The following is a 15,743-nucleotide window of genomic DNA, read 5'->3' on the forward strand; positions in this document are numbered from 1 at the left end:
GAGTGCCTGATGTTTACCAGGTACTTGCTAGGAACTGGAAATACGGATTTTAAAGACATTCTGGGACATTAGGGAATTCATAGTTTAGTAAAAGAGGCAGATACAGAGATGGACTAATTACAATATAATGTGATATGTGTCTGTACAGAATTAAAGTAAATATATATGGTTAACTCTGCCTGGAAGTTAACCTTGAACTTTTGGTTTTTTGAGAGTTGAAGAGGAGTGGGCATTTTAGACAGAATGTATTAGAGTTGGTGTCTTCTTCAGTCTTGAATAGCAGAAGTTGTATATGTTCTAGACAGCCAGCGATCTTTCTTTCCTAACTGCTATTTTAGAGGTTAAGTGGAAAATACAAGCCATGGGGGTTTTTTTGTTTGTTTGTTTGTTTGTTTTTATTTTTAAGATAGTATTTATTTGAGAGAGAGAATGAGAGGTGGGCAGAGGGAGAGAGAATTTTAACCAGGTCCTATGTGGATAAGATTAAGATTCCCTCTCCCTCTCCTTTTGCCCACCCACTCATGCTTTCTCTTTAGGGGGGGGGGACTTAAAATGTTTCAGATATAAAAAGACTTTAATGTGAATGTTACAAATGCAGTTATATATTTTTTAGAGAGCTTAAAAGGAGAGCAAGAGAGCACACATGCAGTGCAGGGGGACCAGAGCAGAGGGGGGAGGGAGGGACAGGGAGGAAGAATCCCAAAAAGACTCCATGCTTAGCGCAGGAGCAGAGTCCTACGCAAATCTCCATCTTAGGATGCTGAGATAAGATCTCAGCCAAACCAAGAGTTGGTTGCGAAACTAGCTGAGCCACCCAGGCAGCCCCAAATATAGTTGTATCTAAGAAATAAAATACTATAGTTAAAGCCTCCTCTGTACCTTTACCCAGTCGAAATCTCCTCTGTCCCCCAGATTATCTATCTCAGTTTGTTGTATTGCATTTCTTTCTATGTCTTTATATGTATTTGTCCCTAAAAGATAGACAACAACACGAAGAATCTGGTATTATCTAGAATGTTTTAAAGATTTAGGCAGTTCTGAACAAGATACTGACAAATGGAATCCAGTAACATATGAAAAGGAACAGGAACAGTGGGATTTATTTCAGGAAAGCAAGGTTAATTCATCATATAAAAATCAGTTTAGAGGCACCTGGGTGCCTGCAGCTCAGGTCATGATCCCAGGGTCCTGGAATTGAGTACTGCATCGGGCTCTCCACGGAGAGCAGCTTCTCCATCTCCCTCTTCCGGCCGCTCTGCCTACTTGTGCTATCTTTCTGTGAAATAAATAAATAAAATCTTATTTTATTTTATTTTATTTTATGGGGAATGAATGCTGATGCGTGTAGATTTTTTGGGGAGATGATGAACATGTTACGGAATTAGTGTTGGTGGTCATACAACCTTGTGAGAATACTAAAAAAACATTGAACTGTAAAAAATTGTAAAAAAGGATGATTCTTAGGAATGTGAATTATATTTTTAAAAGAAGAGGAAAAATACATAATTGTTTAAATTTTATAATCAACCCCTGAGGTTGGTCCTGTTATCCTCATTTTACAGATTAAGAATAGAGATTAGGGGCGCCTGGGTGGCTCAGTGGGTTAAGCCTCTGCCTTTGGCTCGGGTCATGATCTCAGGGTCCTAGGATCAAGCCCCACATTGGGCTCTCTGCTCCGCAGGGAACCTGCTTCCCCCTCTCTCTCTGCCTGCCTCTCTGCCTACTTGTGATCTCTCTGTCAAATGAATAAATAAAATCTTAAAAAAAAAAAAAGAATAGAGATTAAGTAATGTTTTAGTTAATGAATATTGGACTGGGATTCAAACTCAGGAACTTGAGTTTTCACTGTACTCTATACTCTTTCAAACCCACACCATTTTTAAAAAATTTTATTTCTTTATTTGAGAGAGAAAGAGCACATGCGCACAAGAAGGGGGCGTGGCGGAGGGGAGAGGGAGAAGCAGGCTCCACACTGAGCAGGGAGTCTAATGCAGGGCTCTGTCCCAGAAACCTGAAATCATGACCTAAGCCTAAGGCAGACACTTAATCAACTGAGCCACCCGGACGCTCCAACCCACACCATTCTTATACAAGTCCTTCTGTAGACATTTCATTTTACAGGATTGACTACAACCACCTGTACCATTCCTTTTGTTTTTCTCCTTTTGCAGATCCATTGATGAGATGAAACGGTTGGAAGAAATGTCACATATGTTTCAGCGCTCTGGAGTTGAACGCCACCCTCCAGAACCAAAATCACAGAGAGAAGGGAATGAAGATTTAGGGGGCAAAGAGCAACCATGGGAGATGGTGATGGATAAGAAACACTTTAAGCTCTGGCGGCGCCCAATTACGGGCACCCACCTTTACCAGTATAGAGGTGAGCCCAGCTTGGCTGCCTTGTAGGTGTGTTCCATGATTGGCCAGATGTACAGGACTTCTGTTCTTCATACTCTAACTGTTCTGGTTGTTGCTCAGAAAATTTGCCATGGTTTCCTGTTTTTTGTTTTCCTTCTCCCAGATGACAAGCCTCTCAGTGTCTTCATTACTGTACTTTGCTGTAGGTTGTCTTTGTGTGTTACTTTGCTGCCCCAATATGACGTCTAGTTTCTGAATCTGCCTTTAAGACCTGTCAGTACTCTATAATTGAAATGCAATTAAGCGATAGGAATAAGATGAGTGATGAGGGTGTGGCAGACATCGCTTGTTCTTCCTTGTCATTCTAGTTTTTGGAACCTACACAGATGTAACACCCCGGCAGTTCTTCAATGTTCAGGTGAGTAAATATTTCTTCCACTTACCACTGTCCACATGAATAATTTTTTCAACTTAGGACATGCTTTCAGTACATCCATCTGTCTCTGTACCCTTCATCTCATGTCTGATAGCATCTGGGTAAACATTGGACTTACCAATCTTTCTCTGGTGGAATTCTGTCCTCTCACAGGGCTGTTGGGAAGATTAAATAGAAGAATGTATTTGAGTGATTTTAGTATACTTTATAAGGTTTTATGGTTTTTTTTTTTTTTTAAGATTTTATTTATTTACTTGACAGAGAGAGATCACAAGTAGGCAGAGAGGCAGGCAGAGAGGGAGAGGAGGAAGCAGGCTCCCCGCTGAGCAGAGAGCCCGATGCGGGACTCGATCCCAGGACCCTGAGATCATGACCTGAGCCGAAGGCAGCGGCCCAACCCACTGAGCCACCCAGGCGCCCTTTATGGTTATTTTTTCCTAAATAATCCAAGGGCAAGTTCCATGTGTGGCCCTTTATTCCAAAATCCTTCAGTGTGTATTTCCTAAAATTAGACATATTCTCTTAACCATGGTGTCATTATCAAAGTCTATAAATTTAACATGGATGCAGCTCTTACGTTATCTTCTGCTTGTATTACAGTTTTTATCTGTTGACGCAGTAATGCATAGCATTTTCCTCTTCAGTACAGATATGGTCAGATTTAGTAATCTGGAACATTTCCATAGTGAAGGTATTTATTTAATAAAGATGAAGACTGTCTCTTCAAAGACTACTTTCTCCCTTGGGGGGAAATGTATGAAAAGATGGGATCACCCAGAGTTCTATTAAAAAAATATTCTCCTTCTTGGATATTTCTCTGTTTTGTCAGGTTTTCGGTAATTAATTGATCAGTATAACAGTATAATAGTAATATGCTAGTGCACATTTCCCCCGCCACGCACTGAGTTTTACCAGTTTACACTGAATTTTTGTTAGTTTGGATTTGTATGTGTCTTACTTTGAAATTCCCTACCTCGTAGTCATGCTAGAAATTAAAAAACATGTTACTTGCATTCATTTGTGTGAGGTGTCTGCTCATACTTTTGGGATTTTTGTCTGTTTAAAACTTTAAAAAATTGTTTCGCCTTTACACATACTATATTTTCCCTAGACATATCTATCACGGTATTTTTTTTTCTTAACATTTCCTCTCCTTTGCCTTTTTTTTTTTTTTTTTAAATAAGATTAATTTCAGGTAATGCTATTGGTCTGTAAGAAAGAATTTTAAGAGACTTATCTATAGTAAACACAGCCATGTCTTTCGCATTTTGTCACTTTTAGATTCAGTAACTTTCAGAAGAAGGTCTTTGGGTCAGAGGTCCAAGAATCTGGAGAATCTTTCTGCAACTTTGTTTTGGATTTCCTGGGTCTTCATATCTTTTCTCTTTCTGCAGCTGGATACAGAGTATAGAAAAAAGTGGGATGCCCTGGTAATCAAGCTGGAAGTGATTGAGAGGGATGTGGTTAGTGGTTCTGAGGTTCTTCACTGGGTAACCCATTTTCCTGTGAGTATTTTTACTACTGTTTTTAGTTTTGTCACATCCATTTGGGGCAGAACACTAATTCTGCCTATCCTTTTCTTTAGTATCCAATGTACTCGCGGGATTATGTTTATGTTCGACGGTATAGCGTGGATCAGGAAAACAATGTGATGGTGTTGGTGTCACGGTATGTGTGGTTTCCTGTGGCTCCTGCTCAGTTCCTTTAACTGTCCTTCAAATATGTCTGCTGGGAGTTTGCATGTTCTCAGTGCTGTTATGAGTGATGCTAGGACCCCATCCATCCCAGCTAGACCATTAGTGGGCTGTGACTGGTGACCACAGTTTAGGAATATTGAAGGGATCTATGTAAGCTTTTCATTAAACCATTTCTTTAGTTCCTTTGTGTTGATAATTAAAAAAGAAACTGTTCTCTTCAACACGAAGCCTTGTGAGCCAGTTATCACCAAGGAAACTCACTTGTTTTTAGAACTCAGTTTGTATTCATTCATTTTACTGACTCTTCTGTTTTACTTTAAAAATTAGAGCCAGCTTTCTAGATTTTCCTCTTAACTGTAGCTCTCATGCTGTTTCTTGTATGTAGACATTACTGAGAGTTTCCTTAACTTTTCTCCTTACCAGAGCTGTGGAGCACCCTAGTGTTCCAGAGTCTCCAGAATTTGTAAGAGTCAGATCGTATGAATCCCAGATGGTTATCCGTCCCCACAAGTCATTTGATGAGGTGAGTTTTATATCATCCAAGAGATGATGTGTAGTGGCTTTGGATTTTTCTCAAGGAATGCCTTTTGTCTGAACTGAGAAGGGCAGTGGTTCTCAAACTTGGCATGCATCAGAGTCTGCTGGAGCTTATTAACATACAGTGCTTGGGTATGGCCCAAGAATTCTCATTTTTAAGAAGTTCCCAGGTGAGGCTGATGCTCCTGGTTTGGGAACCACTGCTATAGGTTGGCATAGCTGGAAGATTCCCCAGGACAGAGAACTAATCACCCACTGACCCCCGTTTGTGTGAGAGACAGGAGAAGAAGTAGTCTGTCACTAGCTTTCTTCAGAAGCTGAAGGGAGCACCTTTTCCATCAAAATTTCACCACCATTGGCAGAACACTTAAAATCTTTCTGGACTTTCCTTTCGTTGTCTGTAAAATGAGAGCGTTACAGTAATCTTCTCGGCCTTCTTTAAAATTCTGTTGATCTTTCTTTGAGAAGAATATTTTTCTCAGCTTAGGGAGTGTTGTTTTTTTTAAAGCCAAATTTGTGTTGAGTTTACATATTGATTTCACTGGTTGCTGTATTTCACTTTATAAAGGCTTTATTTCTCCCCATTACTTTTATTTTTGAGCTATATGAACTGTGTGCTTTAGTGTGGTTTTGTTTTCAACAAGTTGTTCTATTTATACTCCTTGGAGTGGAACTTCAAATATGACAGAAATGGTGGTTCATTTCAGTCAGTGTGGTGTTAGACTGTTTTTTAACTGGGAGATCTGTGTGTTTACTTGCATGCTACTTTTAAAGATTTTTATTTATTTATTTATTTATTTCATAGACAGAGATCAAAGTAGACAGAGAGGAAGGTAGAGAGAGAGAGGAGGAAGCAGGCTCCCTGCTGAGCAGAGAGCCCGTCGCGGGGCTCGAGCCCAGGATCCCGATACCACGACCCAAGCTGAAGGCAGAGGCTTTAACCCACTGAGCCACCCAGGCACCCCTGCATGCTATTTTTAGAGCAGTGTTTTTCAAACCTGGGATTGCTACCCATTAGTGGAAGACAAAATTAATTTAGTACATTATGATCAACTTAAAAAAAAAAGAAAACATAGAATAGAAATCATCTAAGTGTAACCATATTTCATGAGACTTCAGTTTTATAAGTATGTGTGAATGTGTGTGTAGGAGGCTGAGAGAGGGAACTGGTTTCAATGCATAAAGGATTATTTACAGTGTGTTACAGTTAAAAATGTTTGAAAGTCCTTGCTTTAGAAGACAGAAAACAAGAAGCAAGGCTACTGTCCATGTCTTGTCTTCTTTAGGAGGGGGATCCTGGGTCAGGCTGAAGTTAGTATGGGAAGCCGAGTTAGGCCTCACTTTTTCCCTTTATGTTGCTTTCGAAATTTGGACCTTGTCTATTTATTTCCTATTTGAGAAAAACTGAACTGAGTTCCAGCATTGCTTCCTTTAGAAACTGGGGCCGAGAAGCAGCTAAGGCATCACCTAGCAGAGTGTCTTGCATCTAAGTAGGGACCAAATAATTTTTTTTAGCTGATTTGGGGTAATAATAAGAGTTATCTATATAGTTTTTTTTAGTGTATTTGTCACAAGCTCTTAAGAAAAAGGTAAGATTCGAGCTAGTTCTTGTGAAAAGGCAAACTGGAGAAAACAGGAAATGCAGAGGACACGATATACCAAAGATGAAGACAGGAATGAGCCACGGATATGTTCAGAGACTCACTACTTAGAAAGGAAGGTTGAGATTAGGGAGGAGTGATAAATTACATTGACCATGTACGGAGAGTACTTGAAAATCAGGCAGCTGCATTTGGACTGCCGGATGGAAAGTAGATCCTTGAGCCAGGGTATGGTGTTCATTTGTTTTACTTTTTTTTTTTTTTTTTTAAGATTTTATTTATTTGTTTGACAGCACAAGTAGGCAGAGCTGCAGGCAGAGAAAGGTAGAAGCAGGCTCCCTGCTGGGAGCCAGCTGGAGGCTTGATCCCAGAACCCTGAGATCATGACCTGAGCCAAAGACAGATGCTTAACAGCTATACCACCTATGCGCCCCTGTTTTACTTTTTATTAGGGAAAATTTGAAATGTATATGAAAGATAAAGAAGTAGAATAGTATAATGAACCTTCTGTATACATCCCCAGCTCCAACAGGGATCAACTCCTGGCCATACTTGTTTTATCTGTATCCTTTCTTATCTCTTTTTGCTGCTGTCCTGATTATTTTGAAGCAGTTTCTAGCTTTGCAAAAAAAGAAACCATAGAAGAATTCTTCTATAGATACTTCAATATTTATCTTGAAAAGAAAAGTGATTTTTGAAAACATAACCTCAGTGTCCTAATAATCCCTAATATCAAATTTGAATTTTCCTGATTGGCCATGAATTTCTTTGGGAATTCATTTATTTGAATCAGGACCCAAGTATGATTGAGACACTGAAAATTTGTTCATAATATCTCTTGAGTCTTTTGAAGTCAGTCAGTTTCCCCTCCCTCCCCCCCGCCCCCATTGTATTTGTTTAAGAAGCAGGGTTCTTTGTCCTGGATCTTGATGATTGTGTACCGGTAATATCCGTAGTGTCATCTAACATATTCCTATGTCTCCTGCCTGTCTTTGCTGGGTGTTGGTTAGTTACTGTTCAAACCTGAGGCTTAAATAAATTCTGGTGTGGGTTGTTTTGGGCAAGACCATTTTATTAGAAGGCAAGTGACGTTTGATTGTCTCTTTCTTTGTGAATTTAGAAATGATTGATTATTGCTGAGATCCATTATTTTATTAGTGGTATAACAAAATGCTGATTCTGTAATTCCTTTATTTCCATATATTGAAATACATTAGGGAAAAAATTTCTCACTGTTTCTTTTCCTTTAGTTTACATAGGAAAGGGAAGTAAGAGAAGGTTGATTTGTTTCCTTTAATGAGTTTCAAAATAATGAATTGGTCCTTTCAACCAAGAATCCTCCAAAGGTTAAGTTTTGGTTTTGTTTTAAAGAAATACCATTAGTCTTTGCTATAGAAGAACCAATAGAAGACTTAAATAGATATTTCAGTTATTTATTTTATTTGTAATTTTTATTTTTATTTTTAAATTTTATTTATTTATTTGACAGATAGAGATCACAAGTAGGTAGAGAGGCAGGCAGAGAGAGAGAGAGGAGGAAGTAGGCTCCCTGCTGAGCAGAGAGCCTGATGTGGGGCTCAATCCCATGATCCTGGGATCATGACCTGAGTTGAAGGCAGAGGCTTTAACCCACTGAGCCACCCAGGCGCCCCATTTTTAATGTTTTTTTTTTAACATGTTTTTATATTTTTTTAACATGTTTTTATGTTTTTTTTTAACATGTTTGGTTAGTTTTAATCCATTACAGTTCTTCTTTTTTTTTTTAAGATTTTATTTATTTATTTGGCAGACAGAGATCACAAGTAGGCAGAGTGGCAGGCAGAGAGAGAGAAGAAGGGAAACAGATACCCCCTGAGCAGAGAGGCCGATGCAGGTTCAATCCCAGGACTCTGGAATTATGACCTGAGCCAAAGGCAGAGGCTTTAACCCACTGAGCCACCCAGGCACCCCTCCATTGCAGTTATTCCTTTTTTTTTTTTTTTAAATTTTTTTTTAATTTAATTTTTTATTTTTTTTTAAAGATTTTATTTATTTATTTGTCAGAGAGAGAGAGAGCGAGAGCGAGCACAGGCAGACAGAGTGCAAGGCAGAGTCAGAGGGAGAAGCAGGCTCCCTGCCAAGCAAGGAGCCCGATGTGGGACTCGATCCCAGGATGCTGGGATCATGACCTGAGCCGAAGGCAGCTGCTTAACCCACTGAGCCACCCAGGCGTCCTTTTTTTTTTTTTTTTTTTAAAGATTTTATTTATTTGAGGGGCGCCTGGGTGGCTCAGTGGGTTAAGCCGCTGCCTTCGGCTCAGGTCATGATCTCAGGGTCCTGGGATCGAGTCCCGCATAGGGCTCTCTGCTCAGCAGGGAGCCTGCTTCCCACTCTCTCTCTGCCTACTTGTGATCTCTCTCTGTCAAATAAATAAATAAAATCTTTAAAAAAAAAAAAAAAGATTTTATTTATTTGATAGATCACAAGTAGGCCTCCGAGGCACACAGATAGAGAGAGAGGAAGGGAAGCAGTCTTCCTGCTGAGCAGAGCCCGACTCGGGGCCATCCCAGGACCCTGGGATCATGATCTGAGCTGAAGGCAGAGGCTTTAACCCACTGAGCCACCCAGGGGCCCCACATTACAGTTATTCTTACCAAGACTCATATTGTCCCAGTTTGGGCCATTGGGAGCCTCCTAGTAACTGGCTTAAGTTCTTTTGACTTGACCACAGGTTTTCTTGTTTTCTGATGTTATAAGATGTCCCAGGTTCATCTTGTAAAGTTTTAGTTGTAAACCTGGAAATTAGCATTTCTTTTAGGGAGCCCTGGTTCCTTTTAAGATGTCATTTAAAGTAAACCAGATTTGGTGAAGCATGTGACTCCTGATCTTCAGATTGTAAGTTTAAGCGCCTTGTTGGGTATAGAGATTACTTAAAAATAAAATCTTAAGGGGTGCCTGGATGGCTCAGTCAGTTAAGTATCCAACTCTTTTTTTTTTTTTTTTAAGATTTTATTTATTTATTTGACAGAGAGAGATCACAAGTAGGCAGAGAGAGAGGAGGAAGCAGGCTCCCTGCCGAGCAGAGAGATGCGGGTCTGGATCCCAGGACCCTGAGATCATGACCTGAGCTAAAGGCAGAGGCTTTAAACCACTGAGCCATCCAGGTGACCCTAAGCATCCGACTCTTGATTTTGGCTCAGGTCATAAGATTTGGCCTGGCATCAGGCTCCCTGCTTAGCAGGAAGTCTGTCTACTTGAGATTCTCTTTCTGTCTCAAATAAATCTTAAAAAATAAAATTAAAATTAAAAAAAAACAAAAACAAAAATCAGAACGTGGCTTCTAGGAATACCTATAGCTATTGGCTTGTTCATTGTCTTTAAAGACCTTTTCAGAGGCTAGAACTAAGTAATACATATTTGGTGCTTATTTGTTTAAAAGATAAATCTTAAGGTGCATGCTAATATTTTTAATTCATATTTCAGACTGGAGAGGTTTTATTTATTTATTAAGATTTTATTTATTCATTTGACAGAGAAAGTGAGAGAGGGAACACAGGCAGGGGGAGTGGGAGAGGGAAAAGCAGGGCTCCCACAGAGCAGGGAGCCCAATGCACAGCTCAAACCCAAGACCTTGGGATCATGACCTGAGCTGAAGGCAGACTCTTAATGACTGAGCCACCCAGGTGCCCCTGGAGAATTTTTATTTATAATTTATATCTTACTTCGATCATCTTTACCTGTGCTGGAAAATTCAACTCAACTCATCACCAAAACATAACTACTTATTTGCTTTAATCTGAAATACACACGAACCAGCCTCAGGATAATACACCAAGATCATTAGTGATGTGGTGATTTAAAATTTGTATTTTTTTATTCTTAGGATGTGTACACAGTGTACAAAACACTAGTTTTAAAGTTACTTGAAATAGGTGCTCTCCTTGTGCTATTTCCTGCTGACTCAGTTCATAGTTAGGTTCCCTATTTTCTATTTTGCTTTTGGTTTTTAGATAATTGCTTTTTAAATTTAATTTTGTTTTATTAAATTATGAAAAAGTTTATGCTCCTGAAGTCAAATGTATAAAATAAAAACTGTTCAGAGTGATGTTGTTTATATCCCTGTTCCTTCCTTCATCCAGTGGGTAATCATTGTTTTTGTTTGGTTTCCTTTTTTAAAATACAAACAGTGGTGGATGAGAACCCAGGTCTCTTGACTTCCCAGTCTGTTTTATGGGAAGAATAAAGTCTTTTATATGTATTAACTAATTTGGCCTTAGAGCCAGCCTTTGTGGTAGATACTGTTGTTTCCACTATACAGGTTTTACCTCTCCTTTATCTTTTTTTGTAAGATTTTATTTATTTATTTGTCAGAGCACAAGCAGAAGAAGTGGCAGGCAAAGGGAGAAGCAGTCTTCTCTCATAGCACCCAGGACCCTGGGATCATGACCTGAGCCAAAGGCAGATGCTTAACCAACTGAGCCACCCAGGCATCCCTCTCCTTTCTCTTTACTTCCATAGTATTCATTTGGTATCTCTGTTATGGCATTTCTTTTATTAATTGAAGCTCTTGAGGGCAAGGACTAGTACATTTTTGTTTGCTCTAAGTACCTAGCACAGTGCCAGACATGAAGCAGACATACCTATATTTATTTATTTTTAATATATTTTTTTAATGTATATATTTGACGGAGAGAGCGAGCGCAAGCAGGGGCAGCAGCAGAGGGAGAGGGAGAACTGGGCTCTCCGCTGAGCATGGGGCCGGATGCAGGGCTAGACCTCAGGACTGTGGGATTGTGACCTGAGCCAAAGGCAGGCTCTTAAGTGACTGAGCCACCGAGGTGCCCCTAAAGCAGACATTTAAATACATGTTGAGTAAATAAATAAAAGATTACACAGGTCGTTGAGGTGGGGGGGAAAGGATGGACTTTGGAGTAAAATAGCATGGGAATTTAAAGTGTAGTTCTACCACCTGGAGTTGTGGCCAGTCTGCTTTAAAAAGTGCAGACATAAAAGTGGTTATCTTTAACTCCTTTGTGTGGAGCATAATTGGTACAGATCTCTCCTAGGATCAAGACCCCTGGAAATCTTAATTCCCTGTCCTTCACTGTAATAGGCAATGAGAGGGCTGAGCCAAAAAGAATGGGTGCATAGGCCCTGCAGTCAGAATTTTGGGTTTATCTTGGCTGTCATTGAGTATGTAGGTGACCTTGGGCAAAGTTACTTCTTAGTGCTCAGTTTCTTCTTCTGTTAATGAGGTAACAGTACCAACATTATAGGATTGTTCCAAGTTGGAAGCATTTCACCATTAAGTGCTCTATAAATGTTTGCTGTTATTAGTCATAGTAGTAGTAGAGTTTATACCATTTTGGTAAAGATTAAGACCTTTGACTCTTTGAAGATATGTGTTGGAATTTTCAAGACCAACCCACATTTGAAAATTAGCTAGAAGGACTCATAGGACTCAGCATATATTTGTACTCATGATGCAGATGTATATAGTCATATAGTAAGAATACACACCTGCATCATAGGGAAGAGACCTGCAGAGTCTAGGAATCCACATGTTGGCTTCCTCCTGCTCTCTCTCCTGGGAGAGGTCACACAGAGTACATTTTCCTTCCAGCAACAAAAATAGAGCAACATGTCTGTGATGTTTCTGCCCAGAGAAGCCCATGAGAGGGTCCGCACCCAAGATTTTTACTGAGGGCTGGTTACATGGGGATACTTTTCATAGCACATACCAAAATTTCAGATGCACCAGAAAGAAAGCAGGTATTCGGCATAAACTCTAGTGTTTGCATGAACAGACAAGAAACAGGGGTCACTCTTACCACTTAATTGTTGACTGGGAATACTTGGAACCAAGTTCCCAGACACCACCCGAGCACCAGTCTTGTAGGCTGGCCTTTCTATGGATAGCAACCTATGCAGTCTTCAGTATTACTCCTTTTTTGCATAGGGTAAAAAACTGATGTGGTCTGCTCCAGAATCAGATTGTGATTATTCTGTGGTACTGGATATGGAAGCTATTATGGTGGGTAATTTTTTGCTGTTTTTCTTTTCCAGAATGGCTTTGACTACTTGTTGACATACAGTGACAATCCCCAGACTGTGTTTCCTCGCTACTGTGTTAGTTGGATGGTTTCCAGTGGTGAGTGGGTACTTCTATACAGGGCCTGGGACCTGGGCTAAGCATTTTGTTTTTCTCTAGCTCTAAGTGGCAAGCAAGAGGACTAGTGCTTGTCTTATGGGAGCAGTATTGGGGAAATTAAACATCCTTCCAAGCCCGATCTTGAATATTGCAAAGATATTGAAGCCTTCTGCTAGGCTTTGGAAGGATGAATATTGTGGAGTTTCAGAAAGCAACATGTGCCCAGAAGGGAGTTTTGAGAACATTTGCTTAATTCCTTAAATATGGACTGTGTACATTAATGCATTTAAATATTTTTTTCTATTTAGATACATTTTGGGAGGCAACTATTACTCACAGGTTGTTAATCAGGCTGTGATCTCTATAAGAAGGAATTGCCTCCCTGCTATGAAAGAAATAGGCCATCTAATTTTGACCCTATTGTTGGTTTGTATTTCAGCCTACCCAAATTTCTCTCTCCCACCAGGCATGCCAGATTTCCTGGAGAAGCTGCACATGGCCACTCTTAAAGCGAAGAACATGGAGATCAAAGTAAAGGACTATATCTCGTCTAAGCCTCTGGAAACCGGTAGTGAAGCCAAAGCTACCACTCCGTCTTCCGAGCGGAAGAATGAGGGTAGTTGTGGCCCTGCCCGGATCGAGTATGCTTGAAAGGTTTTGGGATAAGAAAGGACAGGCTGCTTCTAGCCCTGTCTCGGTCCCTTATCTGCTACAGAATGGGGACATGTATTAGAAGGCATCTGCTGTAACTGCCAGTGCAAGATAACTCAGTAACTGGTGTCGGATTGTGTTCAGAGCCCTTACTGCTCTTTATCAGAACAAAAGGAGGAGGCATCCATGGGGACGTTGTCATATTCTCAGGCCAAGCATCTTGCAATTCAGTATTTCACTGAGCTAATCTGGAACAAACCTCTCACCTCAGGCCAGAAGGGGACAACTTCTTTTTGCTTCCTTTGAGTAGTTTCCTCTGCCAACATTCCAGTTCCCACCATTGGTTCTGCAGCACTTGGGATTTCCTTCAGTTCTGAAGGTCCAAATGGAAAGTGCAGTTGGCTGGTTGAGTCTTCAGTGAGGGGGCATTGGGAGTGTTCTTGGTAACAGTACTAGTGTTGAATGGATGTGAACTGTTGTTTGGCAGTGTAAGTGCCTTGTCCTCACCCTGCTTATATCTTTAGGGACATCAGGTTTGTACCAAGAAATTTTCTCTCTGCCTCCCAAATACCACCCATTGACTTGCCCTACCCAAAGCAGTTTCCTTTGCATTGGCCAGTTCTTCTGTATTCATGCACTATATGTATTTGGATCATCGCCTCCTTCCTTAGCTCATTCACCAAGAACACTGGGAAATGAGTCCTTTCAGATGGTAGCTTTCTGTGTTATCAGTGTTTCGATAGGGTTAACGGCGATGCTCAAAAACATCACACTTTGGGGTTGTTGTTTTTTTTAAAGCTTTGTGTCAAGTAGGAATTGGGAAGTGGAATAGGATTTCTCCATCATCCCACTGTACAGAAAACACCATTTTGATTTAGGCATTTTTAGACTTCAGGTTTGACTGGATGCTGAGGACTTGTCCATCTTGGAAGGCTAAAGGCAGAGGAATGGGGGTTGGGCCACTCCCTTATAGCTCTCAGAGCTGTAGACAAGCCATGTGAACACATAGATGTAATCTTTCCCCAAATACTAATATAATGGGGATGTGGTTTACATGAACCTCTTGTTCCTCTGAAAAATTTTTCTTTCTCTCTTCAGAGTTAAAGTGAAAGCAAACTATGCTGTTTGGGTAAAGTCACAATTAGATGCTGTTTGGCCTCGTTGATTTTGCTTTGGTCACGCTGCAGTCTGACAGGAGAATAGGGATCAGGTTTTCAATACTCCCTCCTCTTTTTCCCCTACAATTTAAATGGCTGGATTTTTCCCTTTTTTCCCACTTGCTATCCTTTGATGTTGAAAAGGGGATCTAAACCTCAGACTGACTTAAACCCCTAGACTTTTTTGTTGCCTGATAAGTTTTGTGCCAAGGAAATGATTATCCCCATCTTTCATGTCTTGCCTTCTCTGAGTGGTGGGCAGAACAGAGAGATACGTCAAGCAGTTCCAGCTTCTTTTTCGTTGATCATTTCTCTCTTCTCATCGCCAGGACTTGACAGAAGCCAGGGAAGGTTTCCCTGGGTTATGTCTGAACTTAGCATCTGTGATTGTTGGGGCATGGATGGGTGTGGGCAAGAATGTGTGAATGCACAGGTGTTAAGGAGCTGTGTTGCTCATGTTCTGATTTTTGGCAACTCGACTCTGTACTTGGGGTTGGTCTGTACGGTTACTTATGTCATTGTAATGATTTCACTTCTAACTGTGACATTTTTATCAAATGTGTGAATAAATATATAAAGATTGGTACAAAAGAGTGTTTGTCTTTGGACACATGGTGGTGGGAAATCCTGTATATTGGGCTTATTGTTTCTTCCTGATCGGAAAGTTGAAGACTGTTTCTACTTAAGGTTGACAGGTGGAAGTACCAGGATGTGGTTTTCGTTGGGTAGGGGCTGACACACAACTGACCACTTTACCTTGACCATCAGCACTTCCCAGGTGACCAGTTTGGCAGCTGAAAACTATCTATTTCCACTTCCTTGTCTTGATCTGATCTACTAACCCATATCCTTTGCTTTTAAAGAAGGATCAACTTGAGGAAATAGTGTTTGAGCTTTGCTGATGGCGAAACTTGGGAGGAAGCAAGGAAAGGAGAGGATTTGAGCAAGCCAGGTCTAGTGTAGGAGGCAGACCAGAGCTCTGGCTGAGAGGGAAGGTGGTGAGCTCAAACTGGACTTGATTTGGTGGGAAGTAGGGACAAACCGACACAGGGACAAACTGGAGTGTCAGTTTATTGCAAGGCAGTTGATACATTAGAGACACTTAAGAGCATAACCTGAATTTTGAGTTTATTCTGCCTGTGGGAAACAATAGGTGAACAAAATATACACCTGAAC

The 15,743-nt window shown here is 40.5% G+C and overlaps 1 protein-coding gene across 1 annotated transcript; it reads left to right on the forward strand.

The window, feature by feature from the left end:
- Positions 1-1,349: 1,349 nt before the first annotated feature.
- STARD7 (StAR related lipid transfer domain containing 7) lies at positions 1,350-15,158 on the forward strand. The gene is made up of 7 exons (XM_082743320.1): positions 1,350-2,380; positions 2,727-2,776; positions 4,189-4,299; positions 4,380-4,462; positions 4,915-5,014; positions 12,675-12,759; positions 13,226-15,158. Exons 1-7 carry the CDS (start codon positions 2,185-2,187, stop codon positions 13,408-13,410), a joined length of 810 nt encoding a protein of 269 aa, XP_082599446.1. The 5' UTR covers positions 1,350-2,184; the 3' UTR covers positions 13,411-15,158.
- Positions 15,159-15,743: the final 585 nt, after the last annotated feature.

This window comes from Mustela nivalis (genome assembly GCF_964662115.1).
Source record: "Mustela nivalis genome assembly, chromosome: 8".
In the NCBI taxonomy this organism is placed as follows: domain Eukaryota; kingdom Metazoa; phylum Chordata; class Mammalia; order Carnivora; family Mustelidae; genus Mustela; species Mustela nivalis.